Source organism: Schistocerca piceifrons, chromosome 7, assembly GCF_021461385.2.
Source record: "Schistocerca piceifrons isolate TAMUIC-IGC-003096 chromosome 7, iqSchPice1.1, whole genome shotgun sequence".
Lineage (NCBI taxonomy): Eukaryota > Metazoa > Arthropoda > Insecta > Orthoptera > Acrididae > Schistocerca > Schistocerca piceifrons.
The window spans coordinates 68,290,317-68,314,423 of NC_060144.1; the positions used below are offsets into that span (position 1 = coordinate 68,290,317).

The 24,107-nt window shown below is 42.6% G+C and overlaps 1 protein-coding gene across 1 annotated transcript in view; it reads left to right on the forward strand.

Annotated features, from left to right (window-relative positions):
- Window positions 1–1,442: 1,442 nt before the first annotated feature.
- Window positions 1,443–24,107, forward strand: part of LOC124805424 — a 31,153-nt gene continuing 8,488 nt past the window's right edge. The window contains exons 1-2 of the mRNA XM_047265986.1: window positions 1,443–1,570; window positions 11,230–11,337. Coding sequence (XP_047121942.1) covers window positions 1,443–1,570; window positions 11,230–11,337 — 236 coding nt within the window. The remainder of the gene's footprint in view (window positions 1,571–11,229; window positions 11,338–24,107) is intronic.

Sequence of the window (24,107 nt, forward strand, 5' to 3'; positions counted from 1 at the left end):
GAGCGAAAGACTGCATCGATCTCTTGGACTCTTTGTAATCTGAGTCCATCGTTATTGGAATTCCATTTTGATTGCTTCCTCTTTGTTATTGTACATACTCTACAGGGTATAATAGGTATCAGTGGAGATATTTTTATTGGTGATTGACGACGGTGCACTGAACAACATTATCTCAGCATTAACGTCATTTGCAAACTAGTGTTCAAATGTGTGTAAATTCCTGAGGGACTAAACTGCTGAGGTCATCGGTCCATAGACTTACACACTACATAAACTAACTTATCCTAGGAACAACACACACACCCATGACCGAGTGTGGACTCAAACCTCCGGCTGGAGGGAACGCGCAATCCGTGGCATGGCGCCTCAAACCGCCCGGCCACTCCGCGCGGCGCAGGTTAATGATTATAGCCATTACAGGTTGTATGTTTTTTGGTTGGTTAGTACCTCCAAGTAAATGTAGCAACAGCAAGCCATTAACGTTTCCTCTGGTCAGCAGGTCAAGTGTTGAACTGTGGATGAATGGACAGAAAAGGGTAGTCTGTACAGACACACGTATGACCGTGCGGAATACAACAAACAGGTCGTACTATTTGCGATACATTTGTGGGAAGACTAATCGACACATAGAAAAAACAACCAACACACTGATGTGAGTACATCTTAAGGTAGTACACATAAAAATATCTGCACTTGTACCCTCTGCATTCTGGGTACTACTTTCTTTCTTTGTAGCTTACTCAGATTTTGCTCAGAATTTTGAACATCTTGCACCATTTTAAATCGTCACACGCTTTTTCCAGGCAGCCAAATCCTATGTACCGGTCTCGTAAACTGACATACGGCCTGGAGGGTGGTATGCTGACCACATGCCCCTCCATATTCATATCCAGTGACGCTTGTGGGTTGAGGATGAGACGGCAGCCGGTCGGTACCATTGGGCCTTCATCGCCTGTTCAAAACGGTTCAAATGGCTCTGAGCACTATGGGACTTAACATCTATGGTCATCAGTCCCCTAGAACTTAGAACTACTTAAACCTAACTAACCTAAGGACATCACACACATCCATGCCCGAGGCAGGATTCGAACCTGCGACCGTAGCAGTCGCGCGGCTCCGGACTGAGCGCCTAGAACCGCTAGACCACCGCGGCCGGCATCGCCTGTTCGGGCGGAGTTTCTTTGAATCCTGTGTACGTGTCTGGCTTCCCCTGTCAACTGCAACGCCAGAAACGCCTCTCTATTGCCTGTATCTTCCACAAAGCCACACTGATCGTCATATAATAGATTCACAATTTGTTTTATTTGAGTGGGAGTATAATGTTGTATGGAATTTCGATAGGTAGTAAGCTGTAACGATCGTTCTTCGCAACTGCATTAGCATGCCGCCTTTGGTAGTTTGTCGTAGGCATAACGACGCCGGTGAAGCTGCCCAACCGCACCATGGTGATGCAGCTGCAGTTCCAGTGGCTGTACGCCGAGATGACCAACATCAGCCAGGCAGAGCAGGACCTGCAGGTGACGGTGGGGCGGGCCGCAGCCTACGGCGCCATCTCCTCCATTATGGACGGGTACGTACCTGCGTCAGCGATGGCTGAGCATGTTTCGAAAACACTTGTCACTCGCTGAAGTACTGACGCTGGTGCGATCACACTTCTTTGTGGAGCTCTACCATGAGAAAGGGAATTACCTTTTCAGACAGTGTGTAGCGACAAACACCTTTACACCCTCACGATTACGTCAAATTACTATTTTTGCTATTCGTCACACCATGTTTATCTTTCAGCGCAGTTATCAACTTGCAAGGAGTTAACAATTTCCTGTCTCGTGTTACTGTGTATTCCCTGCGAACATTGCTTTAAAATTGTTGTGTAACAATAAATTCAGATTTTTTTATAAGGAAAAATCGTAATTTATAAAAATTCAGCTTGTGTATGTTTGTGCTCGCAAAACTCGAAAAATTGCTGGCTGAGTGCTTTGAAATTTTGTCACAACGTTGCGTGTGCGTACTCGCGTATTTTTGTATAACTGGTTTTCTTAAGTATGCGATATATAAATAAATATAAAATTCGCAAGGGGGAAACTTTGTTACAAAAAAACTTGTTAACCAATATGCTTCGGATTTTTACAGGACGCTCTAATGCATATTCGGACGGACATAATCTATATATTTCTACTACATATAAATATGTATGTGATGTGTAAGAGGGGGAACCTTGCAAGAAACCTCGAAGCGATCTTCACAAATTTATTTAAAATTTTTACACAATACTCTAATGAACGTTCACCGGATAGACACTGTAATTATCCGCAGACGATTATCCACTTTGCGAGTTATCCGCGCCCTGCCTCTCCCATTTATTTCTGCTGTTGGAAATTTTTCTTTCACCCGGGAGTGGTCAGGGATGAGCGATAATGCCACAGTACAATACGAGTGTTGTAAACAATGTGGTGCACGAACATTGGAAGCACTGGACTGTATTTTGTTTCAAAGTAGTGTAAGGTAATGTGCCACTGGATTCTTCTGTCTTCTTTGTAACTACCGAATTTTCACATATACATGATTAAAGTAGAATTTATTATAAACATGCGTTAAATGATTTTAATTATGACATGGTAATTAATTTTTGCTTTCGAACAACCGTAATACGTTACTTCGTACTTTAATTCCAGACTGTCCGCTATTTTAGGTCCCCAATTACCGCGGATAATCGTTGCTTTACCGCATATACGAGGGTTAGAACTTTAATAGTGGCAACTATTTATTTACAGCTCGTACAGAATAGATACGTGTTTCAAAGTTTTACTGACCTTCTAAGTAGCCACCAGCATTGTGTATAACCCGTTTCCAGCGATATGGAAGTTGTAAGATACTTTTAACAGTGCCAGTTGTGTTGACAGTCCGAGCGGCGCGGTCTATTGTCCGACGAATTTGTAGCAGTTCTGAAGCGAATGCCGTAAAGTGTTTCCTTCAGTTCAGAAATCGAGTTGAACTTACGAGGGCTTAAGTCAGGGGAGTGCAGTAGGTGGTATAGCACTTAGCAGCCCCATCAGTCAAACAAATCAGTAACACCTTGCATTGTACGTGCTTGAGCATTGACCTGAAAAATGATGGTCAGGTCCTGCAGAAAGTGTCATCACTTCTGTCTCTAAGCTGGCCGTAGGTTGTGTTCCAAAACTGAACAGAATAGAGACAGAAGTGATGACACTTTCTGCAGGACCTGACCATCATTTTGCAGGACAATGCTCAAGCACGTACAGTGCAAGCTGTTACTGATTTGTTTGAGTGATGGGGCTGCTAAGTTCTGTTCCACCTGCTGCACTCCCCCTGACTTAAGACCTCGTAAGTTCAAGTAGATTTATAAACTGAAGGAAACGCTTCACGGCATTCGCTTCAGAATGCTACAAATTCGTCGGGAAATAGACCGTGCCGCTCGAACTGTCAACACAACTGGCACTGCTAAGAGTGTCCTGCGACTTCCACATCGTTGGCAACAGGTTATACACAATAATGGTGACTACTTTCAAGGCCAGTAAAACTTTGAAACACGTATCTATTTTGTACGAGCTGTAAATAAATAGTTGCGACTATTAAAGTTCCAACCCTCGTATAATACAGGCTGACAATTGAACTACATGGAAAAAACGTAAATTTGTTACAAACTACGACGAGCACACACTTTATCCAACATGTGAACGTCACTACAAATATTTGGACTTAGGTTATGACATGTTCGATACGCCTGCCATCATTGGCGATGATGTGGCACAAATGAATAGCGAAATTCTGCATGCCGCGCTGATGCGTCGGAACATCGATGCTGTCAATGACCTCCTGAATGGCTATTTTCAGTTCAGCAATGTTTTAGGGTTATTGCTGTACACCTTTTCTTTAATATAGCTCCAAAAAAAGGAGTCCCGTGTGTTCAGATTCGGAAAATATGGCGGCCAATAGAGACCCATGCCAATGACCTTTGGGTACCCCAGAGTCAGAATGCAGTCCCCCAGGACATTACTCTCCTGCTTCGATGGGGTCCAGCTCAGGCTTGCACATACTACATTTTGTCGAAACTGGTGTCAGTTTGAATAATGGGGATGAAATCATCTTCCAAAACCGGCATGTACTGTTCGAAAGTCACCGTGCCACCAACGAATATCGCACCGATTATTCCGTGACTGGACGTTGCACACCACACAGTCACCTATTGAGGGCGAAGAGACTTCTCAATCGCGAAATGCGGATTCTCAGTCTCCCAAATGCGCCAATTTTGCTTGTTGACGAACCCATCCAAATGAAAATGGGCTTCGTCCCTAAAGCAAACCATGCATGCGAATACTAATTCCCATCATGCCCCGCGGCCAACCGTGCAGTTTGAACGTCCTAACGCAAACCGTTGAGAAGTTATGACGCTTTTGTTTCGTATATGTAACAGTGTAAATGCGGTTTACAAAAATCTGGAAACGTTCTTGACGGATTTACATACTTCAAATTTTAAACGATACTCTATCAAACATTCAGACGAACAAAGACTACATGTTTCTTTTAAAATAACAATGTACATGTTTAATGTCGAAACCGTTTCTGATAAAGGAATCGCTCTGCTGTAAAAATGTGCAGTTTTGTTTTCTTTGACGCAGCCAATTGTAACTACGATAGCGGGACATTTTAAACACTAGGCAATTTCATTCTGCCAGTATATTCTCTCTCATTATATTATATATTCTTAAACATAAATTGTATAAACAACAATGTGCTGTTTTGTTTTCTTCCTCCTACGAGATTTTCACAGAAGAGTGGAAAGTTGTATTTCTGGTTTATTGGTTTACGACGAGAATGCTACTACAGAAACGTAACTTGCAATGCCGATAAACAAGGCTCGAGATCAGAGAGAGGAGCGGTGAAAGAGGAAATGGTCAGAGGGGTGGGAAAGAAATGTCAGTCAACAACGCTAGGAGGGTGTTTCTGTTAGACAGAGCAGATAAGCAGTTATTAACATCTCACTTAAACAGTGAATAGGCATCACTTAGTTCCAATAAGATTTATGTAGACGAATTATGGGCAAAGTTTAAGCAGCTTATAAATCGTGGTCTGGAGAGCTATGTGCATAGTAAGCTGATAAATGATGAAAAAGACCCACCATGGTTTAACAGCGAAATTCGGCGGATGCTGAGGAAACAGAGGCTGTTGCACTCTCGGTTCAAAAGAAAACACAGAAATGACGACAATCGAAGTTTAGTAGAGATTTGTGCGTCTGTGAAAAGAGCTATGCGCGAAGCATACGACAACTGCCACCGTCACACCTTAGCAAAAGAACCCGAGAAAATTCTGGTCTTACGTAAAACCGCTATGCGGGTCTAAGGCTTTCATTCAGTCCCTTGTTGGCCAGTCTAATGTGGCAGTTGGAGATAGCAAAACGAAAGCCGAGGTTTTAAATTTCACGTTCAAGAAACCATTCACGCAAGAGAATCGTACAGACATACCGTCATTTGACCATCGGACAAACTCCCGTGTGGACGACATAGGAATAGGCATACCTGACATTGAGAAGCAACTGGAAGATCTGAAAGCAAGTAAATATCCAAGTCCAGATGGAGTCCCAGTTCGATTTTACAAAGAGTACTCTACGGCACTGGCCGCTTACCTAGCTTGCATTTATCGTGAATCTCTCGCCCAGCACAAATCCCCAAGCGACTGGACAAAAGCTCAGGTAACTCCTGTGTATAAGAAGTCTAAAAGAACGGACCCGCAAAATTACAGATCAACGTCCCTAATTTCTGTTAGCTGCAGAATCGTTGAACATAGTCAATGGACAAGGAGAGGGCCACGAGATGATGGACAGCGACAGGGTGAACAGGAGATTAGGACTCATGTCGAGTTACCGAACATACTATAAATCTGTGCTTTCTCGTTTGTTTCTTTTACATTTAACCAGACTGAGTCACTCCTACGCGTGTCCAGGTACAGCTAGTACCCAAATATTCTATGCGTTTGAAGATCTTAAGACAATAATATTTCTTTACAATTCTCTTCAGGAGGTAAAAATTTTTATAAGAGTACTAAAATAATTCTTGTTTATTTGGTGTTACACTTCATTTTAACAAGTTAAACAAAGTGCTGTGTTTGAGTCTGCAGTAATTAAAATTTGAAAAAAAGTTATTTATTGTCTACTGAACATGTTGTAGACAGAAACAATGAATAATTCATTTATCCTGTACACCATGACTGTGGACCCCACGACAGCTATGAGCGAGAGGTGACCAGTTTATTTGTGGGTCACTTTGTAAGGAACGACCGTCGCCTGTCAGTAGTATGATTAAAATGTTTAAGTAGAAACAATTTCCTTAGCACAACACAGTTTTGATCCCTACATAGTTTCTCGACTGACAATGCTCTTTATATATTTACTCACCAAATATTACAAACATTAAATAACAAAGTATCGCCATTTCACATTGCTGTGAACTTCCCGAAGAGTTTATCTGGGAAGATTAGATTACTGTTTTACAAATATAGACGTTTTATGGGCTACAAAAGTAGTTTGAATCACACTTAACAGAGAAAATTCCAAAATATGTGCACAATAACTTTAATAACGTTGGAAGAAGAAAAAGTTTTAGTGGTTGCAGACGAAGCATGAAGGGTGTCCCACAAGGTTCAATTTTGAGTCCACTCCTATACTGCGTACAGTGTGAGTCAGGAGGGAACTTACATCCTTATAAGGATTATAGTATGGGCGTTCTGAACCAAAAACTACAAATTACCATATACCATTACCTTAACCATATCCGACACATTAGATCACAATGTTTCATCTACTATCACCTGCATTTGTCCTGTTCTCCATTGTTTTCATTAGTTTCCTCGGAAACTTAAGAAAAGGCATACGCTCATATGACGTTTTTTGTTCAAAATCACTATCACTCTTCAAAGTATGTGCCTTTCCTCTGACTCACCCGAATTTTTCTTTTGTTTCCTTTACTGCTTGCTCAATATACAGATTGAACAATATCGGGGAGAGGCTACAACCCTGTCTTACTCCCTTCCCAACCACTGCTTCTCTTTCATGTCCCTCGACTCTTATAACTGCCATCTGGTTTCTGTACAAATTGTAAATAGCCTTTCGCTCCCTGTATTTTACCCCTGCCACCTTTAGAATGTGAAAGAGAGTATTCCAGTCAACATTGTCAAAAGCTTTCTCTAAGTCTACAAATGCTAGAAACGTAGGTTTGCCTTTCCTTAATCTTTCTTCTAAGATTAGTCGTAAGGTGAGTATTGCCTCACGTGTTCCAGTGTTTCTACGGAATCAAAACTGATCTTCCCCGAGGTCGGCTTCTACTAGTTTTTCCATTCGTCTGTAAAGAATTCGTGTTAGTATTTTGCAGCTGTGACTTATTAAACTGATAGTTCGGTAATTTTCACATCTGTCAACACCTGCTTTCTTTGGGATTGGAATTATTATATTCTTCTTGAAGTCTGAGGGTATTTCGCCTGTTTCATACATCTTGCTCACCAGATGGTAGAGTTTTGTCAGGACTGGCTCTCCCAAGACCGTCAGTAGTTCCAATGGAATGTTGTCTACTCCGGGGGCCTTGTTTCGACTCAGGTCTTTCAGTGCTCTGTCAAACTCTTCACGCAGTATCATATCTCCCATTTCATCTTCTTCTACATCCTCTTCCATTTCCATAATATTGTCCTCAAGTACATCGCCCTTGTATAGACCCTCTATATACTCCTTCCACCTTTCTGCTTTCCCTTCTTTGCTTAGAACTGGGTTTCCATCTGAGCTCTCTTTTCTCCAAAGGTCTCTTTAATTTTCCTGTAGGCAGTATCTATCTTACCCCTAGTGAGATAGGCCTCTACATCCTTACATTTGTCCTCTAGCCATCCCTGCTTAGCCATTTTGCACTTCCTGTCGATCTCATTTTTGAGACGTTTGTATTCCTTTTTGCCTGCTTCATTTACTGCATTTTTATATTTTCTCCTTTCATCAATTAAATTCAATATTTCTTCTGTTACCCAAGGATTTCTACTAGCCCTCGTCTTTTCACCTACTTGATCCTCTGCTGCCTTCGCTACTTCATCCCTCAAAGCTACCCATTCTTCTTCTACTGTATTTCTTTCCCCCATTCCGGTCAGGTGTTCCCTTATGCTCTCCCTGAAACTCTGTACAACCTCTGGTTCTTTCTGTTTATCCAGGTCCCATCTCCTTAAATTCCCACCTATTTGCAGTTTCTTCAGTTTTAATCTACAGGTCATAACCAATAGATTGTGGTCAGAGTCCACATCTGCCCATGGAAATGTCTTACAATTTAAAACCTGGTTCCTAAATCTCGGCTTACCATTATATAATCTATCTGATACCTTTTAGTATCTCCAGGGTTCTTCCATGTATACAACCTTCTTTCATGATTCTTAAACCAAGTGTTAGCTATGATTATGTTGTGCTCTGTGCAAAATTCTACCAGGCGGCTTCCTCTTTCATTTCTTAACCCCAATCCATATTCACCTACTATGTTTCCTTCTCTCCCTTTTCCTACACTCGAATTCCAGTCACCCATGACTATTAAATTTTCGTCTCCCTTCACAATCTGAATAATTTCTTTTATTTCATCATACATTTCTTCAATTTCTTCGTCATCTGCAGAGCTAGTTGGCATATAAACTTGTACTACTGTAGTAGGTGTGGGCTTCGTATCTATCTTGGCCACAATAATGCGTTCACTATGCTGTTTGTAGTAGCTTACCCGCATTCCTATTTTCCTATTCATTATTAAACCTACTCCTGCATTACCCCTATTTGATTTTGTGTTTATAACCCTGTAGTCACCTGACCAGAAGTCTTGTTCCTCCTGCCACCGAACTTCACTAATTCCCACTATATCTAACTTCAACCTATCCATTTCCCTTTTTAAATTTTCTACCCTACCTGCCCGATTAAGGGATCTGACATTCCACGCTCCGATCCGCAGAACGCCAGTTTTCTTTCTCCTGATAACGACAAGCTCTTGAATAGTCCCCGCCCGGAGACCCGAATGGGGGACTATTTTACCTCCGGAATATTTTACCCAAGAGGACGCCATCATCATTTAATCATCCAGTAAAGCTGCATGACCTCGGGAAAAATTACGGCTGTAGTTTCCCCTTGCTTTCAGCCGTTCGCAGTACCGGCACAGCAAGGCCGTTTTGGTTATTGTTACAAGGCCAGATCAGTCAATCATCCAGACTGTTGTCCTTGCAAGTACTGAAAAGGCTGCTGCCCCTGTTCAGGAACCACACGTTTGTCTGGCCTCTCAACAGATAAGGGGGGGGGGGGGGGTCGATATTGGTAATCCACCACAATTTGAGAAGAATGTTGGTGTCCATACCTACAACACTACAGCAGAAAATGATGTTTGCAATACATTACTGAATTAGTCAGTGGCTCAGAAAGGTATTAAATAAGCAGCAACAAACATTTTTGATCATTGGCCCCTTAACATAAAATGTCTGACAGTTAGCAAAGCAAATTTTAAACTTATCTAAAATCATTTCTTCTTAACAACTCGTCCTATTCCATGAACAATTTTTTTGGAAGCTGGCAGCCTGTGAAACAGTCTAGTATTTAAGTGTAGCTGTAGGAGTAGCGTTAAAAATAATGTGTTCATTAATTTTAACACTAATCGTATATACATATCCTGTAGACTGACTAGTTCCACATCATTTCGATAAAAAAAATTCAAATTAGATAATTTGGGGAACTAACTAACTAAATAAGTAAGTAAATAAGTAACTTATCATAATAAGAACGGAAGCCACAATAACTTTATGATCTCAATTATTGACCGTTATCTGATGCATTGGAAAGATAATGACATATTAGTGTAATGTTGTTGTTGCTTTGCCCCCTTTTCTGATCAGAAGACAAAGATTATTCCAGGCTTCAGCCATTAGTCTTTATTGACTATTAACTCTCTCGAAAGGTATATCGGTAAAAGTTACCAGATATTCCTCCAGCTCTCGCTGGCCTTCTGGTTCTGTCAGGAGCTTCTTGCATAAGAATGTAACTGATTGGTAGAAAAAACTTTTGTTCCTGATTGAATATTGCAGTATTTTCTGATCTTTCCGCAGGTTTTCAGCTTTCCTGCCTTTCTTTCATTTGGAGATGATACATTTCTCCGTGCAGTGCAATCTCTGTGAAATCTCCGCCTTTCAAGAACAATGTCCCCAACGTTTTTGTTTATCTGAAGAGTTACTGAACTTAAGGAGCAGTCTGGCGTTCAGGGAGAGGACTGGAAAGGCGACTGAAATATCTGCGCTGCCTTATTCACACGAGCGACTGCTGAATATTGTCGCTCTCCGACGTTCCTATAGAAATGAGAGATGACAGATTAGTACGTGGAGTATCTGACAGATATCAGGACATTTCAAGATGATACACGCGATAGGGAGATGGAAGAGGGAGAGGAAAGGAACGAAAGAGAGAGGGGGGAAAGAATAGGGGGAAGGAATGGGGAAAATACACTAGCAAGTAGCAAGAGGAGGATGGAAAGAGGAAGAGACTGAGGAAGTGAAGAACCGGAACCGGTGAGTGAGAGAGGAAGAGTGAGGGTGGGGGGGGGGGGGGGGGGGTAGCGAGACAGGATGTGTGCGAGGGCAACAAGGGGTTGAGTATGAAACAGAATGTGAGCGAAATTAAGAGAAAGAATGAGGGAAAATTATAGAGAGTATAAGAGGAGAGAGGATGGAGAATGTGAGAGAGAGGAATAGGGAGGAAGAGGAAAAAGAGACCAAGCACATGAATGTGGTTCTGCACATAGACCTTATGTCAATTAACTGTTGATGAGACGTGCACTGTGTGAATAAAACTGAATGTCTCCAGATTGTCCAGCAACACTTAAGTGTGAATGACAGAGTGGATCAAGTTCTTAGTGCCAGGTGTCAGCCAATTATAGAATTAATAACTGTTTTCAGAATACTATATCCGTTATTTTGTCGACGGAGAGAGAACTGGTATGTTAAAGCCGCAATGAATCAAGATGGTGGCAGTGTAGTGGAGAAAGAGATTCTGGTAGTCAGTTTACTGGGGCGAAAAAAAAAATAAAATAAATACGAAACATAATGGACTGAAATACTCCCACTGGTTGATTGTAGACTAAGTAGCAGTGGCAAAAGCTGACCCATTACTAGGCTACGTCGGTAGTTACTACGCTTGTGTGCGGCGATGTACTGCGAAAACTTTTCTACCCGCAGCTTGGGTGTGGACGGCCACTCGTGCCTGCTGAGGGCGATCTGCGAGGCCGCCGAAACGCCGCTACTGCACGACGGACTGCTCGGGGAGTTGGCACACCTGCTACTTTCGTAAGTACACATCGTCACCACCTCTACAGTAACTCCCGCAACAGTTTTCGTGCTCTCATCGAAATATGTTTTTCAGCCTCCGATCGCCCACGAAATTAAAACCATAGTGAAAATCTGACGACGCTGTGCGCAGATGTGTTGCGCAGTGTCTCCAGTATGACCGTCGATAGCGTCACGTCGCACTTTACAGTTCTACGCGTGCAGTGAACACGTCAAAGTGCCTACAACAATAGTGTCTCCCGTCAAGTGCGAATTGCGTGTTGCCATTCAGTTTCTTCATTCTGAGGGGATCTACCTGATTTCATGCAAGTTTCATACCCTCCTACCAATCATGCAAAACACCACAAGCTGACGATGACGCAGGAACTTTGAAGACGAATGTACAGGCGTTCATGATGCAGGTGGTCAGGAAAGGAAGCTAGTGTCGACCGACAGGCTTGTTCAGAGAGTGGATCAGGCGATTCCGGTAGGCAGTTCACGACAAGCGGAGCTGAATGTTGTCATCAGGCTCTGTCCCTCCTCATGACAATCCTCGGCCGCCCATTGCTGCTGCAACAAAGACATTACCGCAGCGAATTCGATTGGAAGTGTTTGATCACCCGCCATGCTCTCCAGAGTTGGCGCCCTCTGATTTTTATCTCTGTGCCCACATGAGCAGCTGGCTATGACAGTATTCTGGCACAGACAACGTGCTGTAGACTAGCGTAGAGACGGCTGCATTCTATGGCGAGGGTGTTGGAAAGTTGGTACGACACTACGAAAAATTTATACGACGGAGTGCATGCTACGTAGACAGGTAGCTGAAAGCTGTAGCTAAATGTTTCAAACAAAACGTTTTTGATTTTCACTGTGGTTTCTATTTCGCGACTGACCGGACTTCGAAAAACACAAAATAATCCACGTACATTACAGTGATACAGTTGATCTGTACGCGGCGTTTGTCAGTGATTTTGCGGTTATAACAGTTAAGTTAATAACCATTTCTTCCAGTCCCCACAACTTGTGTTTTACGAAGTGGCGTAGGAAGCATCAGTTCTCCCCACTACAATTCCTTTTTTCAGTGTTTTCTTTTCTTTCTCGCTCTGTTTGCTTGTTTTTCCCTTCTTCTGTTTTCAAAAGTAGTATATTAAAGAAACCTCCTGTGAGATCTCGTGTACTCTTGTATTTCATTCCTCTTCTGAAAAAAGTGAGACTATGTAGCCCCATGAAATTTGTTCTTCTGTGTTTATTATAAATCTACCAAATGTACACTCTTAAATCGTTAGTTTGGTTCCATAATTATGACGTAGTGTGCCGTGGTTGTAGGCTACCGTCGCAGACCAGAGACGAACGTGGGCACAATTTTCTGTCCGGTATACAGTTTTGATACTTCTACTTCGCCATGAAGTAATCTGTCTGATGTCTTACTATTTTTTTCGATCTACTGGCCTCGCGATTTGAAATAATGGGTGGGCTGAAACTAGTGTAACGCCTGAACACGTCAGGGTCGATCCATCAAGGTGGCTACACGTACCGCATCCGGGAAGTGAGCAAATGATAAAAACTTTTCTCATGTCCTGTAGTATAGAGTAGCAGGCCTGCATATACTGGAAAGAAAATGGACAGCAGTAATAATAATAATAATAAAAACCAACAAGTGCGACTAGAACCCATGCTACGAGGGTTCCACACATACTTAATTATTTATATAGACGTAGACAGTTCATCCACCACAGGAATTGAGATTCTCGACGATTTTTACCTGCTATCAATGTTGCTGCTGGTAACATATTGGTCCTGGAAAGACTTTCGAGAATTTTTTAATTTTAAATTATTTATGAATTTTGCGTTCGCTATTGTAATTTATCATTTATTTGATTAATTTTAGCGTTATATCAATTCTAGAGTTATAGAAACATGCTAGAATAACTGGCAACTGCAGATGCTTTGACTTCCTCTGCTCTCGACCCCTTTACGATAACTGTTCAGATTTGATGAAAGACTCCAGAGAAGAAAACAATTCAGTCGGCCATAGAACTGTTGTCGTTAAAGCAAATGTGGAATTGCCCTGTAGAATGCCTCAATGAATGTTTTGTGAGATACCAGAACCTTATCACAAACAGTGGAAGTGCATCCCAGCGTCAGTTACCATATTGCTTTGCTCAGAAACATTACAGATGCTGTACATGTCATAGGTAGACTGTCACGGAATGTTTATACGTAGAAAAAGCCGTTCGTAAACGAACCGTGATGCTAGAGCCAATGTGGCACGATAGTCGGGAAGGCAGCAGAGGATTTCACCTCATCGTAGTTCAGCCATTTAGCACGAAAAATTTGTAAATTAAACACACAAACCTCCTCGTGAATGACTCTACCTATTAGTGGTAAAGTAACCTGCGTTCTGGCGCACTTTTGATATCAAATTGATATTCAAATTAATTAAATTGTGACAGCTGATTGTTCTGCTAAGTGGTTTTCATGTAACACCTAACCCTCCCCACCTTTGAACCTACTATTCTGCTAAGTGTTTTTTTTCCCTACCGACAAACGCTCCACCCTTCCTTCCCCCCTTCTCCTCACACACCCCTCTGGCTAATCCCCAACCATTCTCAGCTCCCCCTCACCTATACAAGCACACTTTTTATATCAAATTACTTGATTAATTAATTAAACCAACCAATTAATTAACTCCTCCAATGCTGGGAAGTCCTCAGACCTCACCTCCTCTTCCGAAACAACCAGACTTAGTCTCTGCTGGAGAGAAATGACCTCATTATATGAAATTGAAGTCAATGTCAATTACAGAGCAGAGAATATTCTGTTTATTTATAAAGTTCAGTTTTCAGGGGTTGAATCTCTCTATTTTGTGGGAAAAGCTCACATTCAGAAACTACGTATCCGAATTACATAATTACGCTGCTATAGATTGATAGTGTTATCTTATTGGAAAATGTCCGTGCATGTGCTCATCTTGACATGCAGGGATTGACTGAGCTAGTGCACAACGCCACACCAGAGGACATCCAACACTACACCCTTCACCCCCTCCCTCCCCACCTCTACCAGAAAAATTTGTCAGGAAAAGACTCACTCTGTGCTGTAGAGGAAGGATCTCACGACATGGAAGTCGAATCAATGTCAACAACATATTTTTTTTAATCGGTTGTGGGGGACACGGCGCCCCCACTTGGGTAGAGCTCATGTTTGCAGCCTCCACCCACGCTTCCAAGTACGTAATCACTATAAGCCCTAAGAATGGAATGGAGCGTGGTATAGTAGCCGCCGTTTGGGCTATTCCACACGTGTGTGTGTCGTTTGCGTGCCAACACGGAGGTCAAGAGCAATCCAACGTCTTAATTACAAATCAAGATACTAAATACCAGGTACCGCGGACTGGATGTCGGCCTCCTTCGACCTTGCGACTCTAAACAAAGCATCAGGTGGCGGAAACTCTTTGATGTTGTCACCTGAGAAATTCCTGTCGAAACACACGCTCTCTTTCTCTCTCTCTCTCTCGAGTAGTTACTGCCTGCCCAGCGAACACCTGCTGTGTACCACACTGACACCCATTTTGTCCCGAACAAAGTAGTGGATACCTGGTAGATCATCAGCTGTGGATGGCTTGGAAATATATCCTCACTCTAGCAGCCTGATTGTTTAAATCGATACCTTCTGTGAGGGACAGTTCTTTCTTGCATTCTATTGACGGATACTAGAACTGGTACATTTGGCGTGATTTGATCCCACACCTGCCAGTTTACAAACCCTTCTGGACTTTTCTTTACCTTGCCTCTTATTGGTGAATACTGGCACAGTTACATCGTTTGGTAGGAAGTCTGTTTCGATGGAGATAGCCGAGAATTTCAAATTTCAGCTCAATTACACGCTATGTCCTCAAACAATCCGTAACCAAAGACTGGAAAGTTGCACAGGTCACACCAATATTCAAGAAAGGTAGTAGGAGTAATTCACTAAATTACAAGCCCATATCGTTAACGTCGATATGCAACAGGATTTTGGAACATATATTGTGTTCGAGCATTATGAATTACCTCGAAGAAAACGGTCTATTGACACACAGTCAACATGGGTTTAGAAAACATCGTTCTTGTGAAACACAACTAGATATTTATTCACATGAAGTGTTGAGTGCTATTGATAAAGGATTTCAGATCGATTCCGTATTTCTGGTTTTCCGGAAGGCTTTTGACACTTACCATACAAGCGGCTCGTAGTGAACTTTCGTGCTTATGAAATATCGTCTCAGTTATGTGACTGGATTCGTAATTTCCTGTCAGAGAGGTCACAGTTCGTAGTAACTGACAGAAAGTCATCGAGTAAAACAGAAGTGATTTCTGGTGTTCCCCAAGGTAGTGTTATGGGCCCTTTGCTGTTCCTTATCTGTATACGCTTTGGGAGACAATCTGAGCAGCCGTCTTCAGTTGTTTGCAGATGACGCTTGACGTTGTCGTTCATCGACTAATAAAGTCATCAGAAGATCAAAACAAACTGTAAAACGATTTAGAAAAGATATCTGAATGGTGCAAAAAGTGGCAGTTGACCCTAACTAACGAAAAGTGTGAGGTCATCCACATTAGTGCTAAAAGGAGCTCGTTAAACTTCGGTTACATGATAAATCAGTCTAATCTAAAAGCCACAAATTCAACTAAATACCAGCCGGCCGTTGTGACCGAGCGGTTCTAGGCGCTTCAGTCTGGAACCGCGCGACCGCTACGGCCGCAGGTTCGAATCCTGCCTCGGGCATGGATGTGTATGATGTCCTTAGGTTAGTTAGGTTTAAGTATTTCTAAGTTCTAGGGGACTGATGACCTCAGCTGTTAAGTCCCATAGTGCTCAGAGCCATTTCTGAGCCAGCCAATTAAATACCTAGGTATTACAATCACGACCAACTTAAATTGGAAGTAACGCAAAGAAACTGTTGTGGGTAAGGCTAACCAAAGGCTGCGTTTTATTGGCAGGACACTTAGAAAATGTAACCTACTAAAGAGACTGCCTACACTACGCTTGTCCGTCCTCTTTTAGAATACTGCTGCGCGTTGTGGGATCCTTACCAGGTAGGACTGACGGAGTACATCGAAAAAGTTCAAAGGAAGGCAGCACGTTTTTTGTTAGCGCGAAATATGGGAGACAGTGTCACAGAAATGATACAGTATTTGGGCTGGACATCATTAAAAGAAAGGCGTTTTTCTTTGCGACGGAAACTTCTCACGAAATTCCAATCACCAACTTTCTCCCCCGAGCGCGAAAATATTTTTTTGACACCGACCTACATAGGGAGGAACGATCACCACGACAAAATAAGGGAAATCAGAGCTCGTACGGAAAGATATAGATGTTCATTCTTTCCGCGCGCTGTACGTGACTGGAATAATAGAGAATTGTGAAGGTGGTTCGACGAACGATCTGCCAGGCACTTAAATGTAATTTGCAGAGTATCGATGTAGATGTAGACAATCTGCACAGGCGTTAGCTGATGTTTGTGTCTACAATACCACTATAGGAAAAAATAAACTGACAATCGGGAATTTGACGTCTTGAATGGAACTGGTGCCGTATGAAATGATAGTTTGACTTTCAAATTATGGCGTGAATTTATACCATCACTGCTGTGGAATTCCCAACCACGACAAGTCTGTTAAGTGTAGTTTATAAAGCACTATAGAATTCCTAATTTCGATCTCTCAACTACACGAGAACGAATAAGGAGGAGGAATGGGTCTACCACACGTTGGGAGAGTAACAACAAATACCACTACAAGACACAGTGCACTGCAATGTATTGACAAGCACTAAACCACGACCATAGAGGTTGTACTAGGTAGATGCCTGAAATCGCTGGAACCACTCTTACATACAGCCCACTCACCTCCCAGATGCCCACAGCGCTCCCGTCCCCTCGACAACCACTAGCGCCAATGCTCAGAGGCCGGAAAAAACTGCTGCTGTGACGACAGCTGCAGTTGTGGACATATGTGTCTGCCAGAGTGCACTGTCCCAGCCATGGAGGGCGCCTGGGGATGATTGCAGTGGTAGGAGTTCGGATGTTATGCATGTGTCTGGCGCCAACACTTGGCAGTGATAGATCGATAGTGAATCGCTCAATTTTCCACAGAGAATATATGCAACACATGTGATCATGGAGACAGCTCAACGCATACTAGGTATTAGTTCATAATTCAGCTCTCCAGAGGGTGCCATGAGAGCTGCTGCCTGGAGTTGTCCCTGTGGATGTGGGCAAGAACTGACTAGCCGGCTGGCCAGAACTTTTGTTTGCATCCGCTGCTCGTGAAAGACTTAAGCCAGAAATGTCAATTCGTTCTGGTTACTGGCAACCTCCTGCACGCATCCGGATGGCCGGCAGAGTCATAAGCACTTGTAATCCGACCGCCAAATGTAGAATAATGAATTTATAAATGCAGATGTGACCCCAAAGTTACTTTATAGATTTTTGTAAAGTGTCCTTAGCTAAAGAGCGTTGTACTATCAGCTGGGGAACTGCGATATACAACTACAGAATGGACTGTGTGTTTGAACCTGTGCGAGACTGTTTAGGTATTTTAAATCCTAACAAACAGTTTTTATAATGTGCTTCTCTGGGCTCTCTCCCAATCACAACCATGTGGTGTCAGCGAAGAGATGCCTTACAGAACAGTTGCTGCATGGTTTTTTAATAACATTCTGCTGTATGCGTATTGAGATGATAGGGATACGTGTGACTGCTGTCTTTGATGCTTTCCTGAAAAAAGAAACATTTGCCGCTAAATTAACATGGACCTGCGTTAAAGGATGATAGAAAGTAGATGGAGTGATCGGTTGAGACGGGTATGAACGCGGTATGATTTAGTGGTAGAGTGATGATGCATTCTAGAGAGAGGGAGATGATGTGGCATGTCATTTATCATGCATCTGACCATTTTTTTAATTGTTCTTTCAGGGTGCATCGGTTGTGTGGTATAATTTGCGTTCGACTCGTATACAGTGGCGTGTTCTGTTTGTGAGTTAGAGGGCTATCCACCTGCAGTCGTTAACAGCAGATCCCTCCTTACCACAGTCAGCAGATGACTTCCCATGATTCATGATGATGAATCATTTACATCGATAGAAAACCTCTTTCAACACCCTTCTCTAGATGAATGAAGATGTATGCAAAGTACCCCATTTCTCTACCACATCGTGTACATAAATCGAGTCTTCAGATTCATAAGTGCAGTGATTCTGTTAACGACAGCGGTTTGTGAGGTACTGCAGTCGCTGAGTATACATTTGCTTAACAAATGTTGCGTGTGTGGAAAGGAGTTAGTGCAGCATGGTGTGTAATTTGACATACCAAACACCACTGCTATGCGTTTGTGTTTATGTCCTACGATCATTCCTTTCTTCCCAGAACCTGGTATGGAAGCCAAACACTATAAAAATTGTACAGAATTGGTAGCAGAAGTGATTTATGTAAAGTGTTTCAAAGTCCTTCCATCTGGAGTCCATTATGTATAACTCAAAGGTTTCCTATTAACCTTCTTAATCGTGTGTTATATTTCCACAACACTCTCAACTGTATCAGGCTCATACCTACTATTCACTAATAAGGAGTGCTAAGCTCCTCAGCACGCAAGCATCTAGAGAGATTGTGTGTAACTTGGTGGGTGACGTGAATAAGATTGGTACTGAACAGTCTTGTAGCATGGCATTTACGGTATAGGAATGAAAACGCCGGTCTATCTCACTATCGCCGGTCATTACAAGTTTGGAAGAGATGTTATACTTTTTGCAAAATAAAAATATCACAATGTATTGATTATGTGGAATTCAGCCGTTTCTATTCCTTCAAGAAATATTGAATGTAGCACGTATAGTAAACTACTACTTCTGGCCTGTTTCAAATGAGATTCGTCCCCCCCCCCACCCCCACCCCCGCCGGTGGTTCGAGTCCTCCATCGGGCATGGGTGTGTGTGTGTGTGTGTGTGTGTGTGTGTGTTGTTCTTAGCCTAAATTAGTCTAAGTAGGGTGTAAGTCTAAGGACCGATGACCTAAGCAGTTTGGGCCCTTATGAATTCACACACATTTGAACAAATGAGATCGGGTACAGTGTGGCAGCGAGGGCTAGTTGAAGACGAGGAAGAACCACGAGATGCATAGAGAGATGCCATATAGAATTTTTCTTGGGGTCGTTAACCTCTAGGTTCAACGAAGGGGCGGCTCGTTTCAACATAAAGGACTGAGTGCTAGACCTTTGAAACTCCGACTGTATCCCACGAATGGGAGAATACTTCGTGACTCCATCTACATAGGGGGAGGTGGCAAATGGTAATAAATTTTTTTCGAATTTGTAAAGTGGTTCGTCTATGGAACGTAGTATTTGCTCCTCCTCTCTGCCGATGGCTATATCCTACACTAAGAACAGTATTTCTGTCATGTGATGTAGGCTGTGTAACTGGGTTCGCGATATTTCCATATGTATATGACCCTCGCAAAGTAATAGAGGGTATGATTTATAAGTGATACACACATTGAGAACCATGCCGCAATGTCATTGGCTGATAGCTTCACAAGATCGACGGGATGAGACATTTTGTTGAAGTGACAACAAGTCGAGAATGGTGGTTAGGACTTCGAGTTATTGAGTAAAATGCATTGAAACTACGGAAAATCTGGTGAAAGTACGAAGATTGATGGAAAACACGTAAAACACAAAAATGTGGGGGGATTCTATGTTAACGGAAGCACCCTTCAGGTTTTGATGAGTGAGACTGCGAGTATAAAAAAATGGCCATATCTTTTGAGTGCATTGGGTTAGACGACTGAATTATTGACATCCCAAAGGGACCAAAGACTTTAATATCTCACATAAATTTTAGCTTGATAACTATACCAGTTTCTGGGAAAAAGAGATCTTGGCACGTGGACAGGCAGACAGACCGAAAGAGAGGGTGACAACACAGTGATCCTATAAGGGTACTGTTTGTACGACTGGGGTATGCAACCTTATAAAGAAGGAAGGTCCATGCAGCAATACGTGTTCTCATGCTACGCGAACTACATTCTCAGCCATAAGAATTGTCCGTGCATGTTCAAGAGGAAAACTGGATTTACTAATCATGCAAGAGCTACGAGAAACAAAGTCGCTGTTGCAGCAGTCAGTGTGGCCAGAAAGAGCAGGTGGTAAAAAAATGTAAGTTTACAGAACTTCCATACCCGAAGAAGAGAGTGAGCATAGATGCAGGGAACTTGGGTAATGAAAAACAAGCCGTATGAAAATGAAAATGAAAATAAAAATAAAAAGCTACTCTGAATAAAAACACATCAATCATCCAAATTCAAGAATTGTTTTTGAAAGTGATCATCTTTGTGTTCCAGTGAATGTAAAATCTCTTGCTGGATGACACTAACAAGCAAGATTATCCTGGTTCATATCAGCAGATTCTGCAGCCCACTCCATGCTCTTGTTTCCTGTCTAGTTGGGGAAAATGTTCTATGAATGACAATCTTTTCGCACAAACGATGACTGCACGGGCGGGAAAGAGGTTGCAGCAACAGATAACTGTAACGTATAGCATTCAAATTACATCGACAGCGTTGAGAGGCATCCTACATCTGCACACTGTCAGGTTCATACATTTCTACTTCCTGCTTGTGATGTGTCTTGCGAAAGGGAGCAACCAACAGCAACTTACGGCAAGTTGGGCAAATATACGGTCCTGTGTAACAGTAGAGCGTCTGCTTCGTTTTAGAGGTGGGTCGTACACCATTTCATACGTGCCCTACAGCTGTTCACATCAACGGTTTGACTGCAGCGTTCGTCTTTATGTAAAGATGGCATCGCCTCCATAATGTTCTTTCAGGAACATTACTCCTCTCTACTCCTCAGTCCTACATATGCATCGATTCCACGCATGACCCAGATGTCATCAATCACATTACTTTCCGTGAGCAACCAGATTTCGTCTAATTTTGGACGGAACATATAACACTGCAAAAGAAGAAAAACCATCAACTGTTTAATCGATAACATCGTCTCACGCAGTCGCTACGGACGGAGTTTTATCAATTAGAAAGCCCCAGGGAGCACAACGTTGACTTGTCTTTGCATACGTTAAGCAATCGAAAAATATAAATAATCTTCAAGAAAATTTCTGCTGTAGTTTATTGTATATATTACAATGACAACCAAACCTCCTAGGACGTAATTTCAGTGACACAATTCACTGGCGAATGCAGGTTGTCATTTGTAAACATGTGAATAACATTTTTGCTGTGGAAGCTTTTTCTACCCAGACTAACTACCGAAAACTGTTCCACTATACCATTTGAGCAGCTGCTGATTTCCAGAGTGTTCTTTTGGAAAAATGTAGCATGGACGCAGAAGATCCTTGTTTAAGGACGTCGTCGTACTGGAACGCTACTGAATTCAATATCACCCCTTTGTGCAGTAGCGTGATTGCAATTTTTGCTCTGATGTATTGAGTAGAGCCACTAGTGACTGTTCAATACCATTCGGTGAAATTTGAACATAATCCGAAGCAGCAAGAGGTGTTTATACTTCTTTAGCCTTCCTGTTTCGCACCCTACTGCGACGTGTGCATGAAGGGATGCGACATTGACATACATGTGAATAAAATAGTAAAGGGTTCTTCTAAGACTCCCAGTTGGCAACACCCAAGGTGCCACCAGTACAAATTTGTTGAACGCTTTAAAAATATACCTGTACAGGGACAACCATTTAGTGATTCCTAAACGCCTGGGGACAGGAAACCCCTCCTCAGATATTGCATGCCCTACTGCAGTAGTGTAGTATCACCCCGCTGAAGGGCGCTAAAGGGATTTTCTGCCCTGCAGACAACTAGGAAGTAGTGAATGGTTGCCGCATACAGCTACATTTTTAAAATGCTCAGGAAAGGTGCACCGATGGCACCGAGGGTTTTGCCGAACTAGAGGGGGGGGGGGGGGAGGGGGAGAGGGAGGTCTTAGGGGGACTCCTCGCCATTTTGTAAACACATGTATCAATATTTCACCCATTCATGCACACGCCGTAGATGGACGTGAAGCAGGAGAACTGGAAAAGCATAAACACCTCTTGCTCCTTCGAATCATGATCAGATTTCGTCGAACGGATTTGAACGGTCGCTAGTGGTTCTACTCTCTATACTAGAGCAAAAACTGTAGTGACGCTACTCTCCATAGGGTGATATTGAATTCAGTAGAGTTTCAGTACAATGATAACCTAAGGGAAGGGTTGAATTATTTGCAGGATGATAGCAATGTCGAACGGTCTCTAGAACATCGTCCTTTTGCACATCACACGGCAAACTGTCGTTTTGGACCGCGAAATGTGTGCAAACTAACTCCACAAGGGAAGGGGTGTTTCCATGGGTGCACCTTTATGCCACCTCTTGTATCGATTCTCAGCACCGGTTTGTCTGAAATATTTAGCTCAGCTGACGATAAGAATATCGCGTGATTTCAGAGTTGGGCGTCTCAGTTTTGACCTTCATCGCAGAGGCGTGAGGAAAGCGGTGAGATGTCGGTAAGACGAGATGTGACGACCTTCCCATCGTGTGACACGTCCACGGTGGCATTGGGCTGAATTTTGGTAAAATCTGGTGCCAGTGTGACGTCATTAACCGATATTACACCTCATATTGAGAGAGAGCGAGAATGAAAAACTCGCTCGACGCGCATGCTCTGTAGCTTACGTAGTATTGGTGGGCCAATTTGAGGTTGCTTCGCGACTTGATAGATCACAAACGTCCCGTACCAAACTGTTTGTCTCAACTTGCTACTTCAATATGCTACCTCAAACTGGCCTACAAAAACTACGTAAGTTACAGCGCATGTGCGTCGAGCGAATTTTTAAGCATTCTCGCGCTCTCTTCGCACAATCCATTAGTTCTAGAGAAAAAAATGAATACGACCTTTTTTGTAGGAAATTTAATATAGTTTAATTTTGTACTGCGACACGTTTTCGCTGGAGGGTGCGATATATATATATATATATATATATATATATATATATATATATATATATATATATAATATAGGGTGTTAAAATAGTGTCGAATACTTTGATAGGCGGTACTACTCATCGACACAAGAAAAATAAGTGCAGTAAATATGGATCCGAAAATGCACACTTTCTAAGATAAGTCCAATAAACACGAGTCCGGAAATGCACACTTTCTGCTACAAACACGTATTTACAGGAGGTGTTCAACGTGGCGTCCTTTAATGACAATGCACCCCTCTACCCTCCGGCTCAAGGAATGACGTACCCTTTGAAGTATCCAGCGGTCCTGAAATGTCTGCGTCAGATGTTAAGTCTGCTGGTGCCCCATCATGTATGAACCACATGCGTATTCGTTGCTGCAATGGCACAGCCGCCAAGCACGTCTGCCCATACGTTGATTTAGTGTCGGTGTTAATGTACTCTTTCCTGAATTGCTTGGGGACTTACATCTGCCCATAAATGCTGGTAATGGAAATTCACAACATCATCTCTTGTGAACACCACCTCAACGGTAAACAAAATCTTGGACGTGAACAGTGTATTTGCGGCACACTTTTGAAACAGCCATTGACAGAATCATCCGCGTTGTAATTGACATGGGGAGAGCAATTTTTCATTAAGTACCCTCGCCGCCTCCCCCCTCCCCATATGAGAGAGTGTGACACGATTTCTGCTGCTGCTGCTAATCGTCGCACACTAGTCGCACGGGTGTCTTCCACCGAACGCAGCACACGCTCCTACAAGTCAGGCGTGAGGACTGTGAGGGGCAGA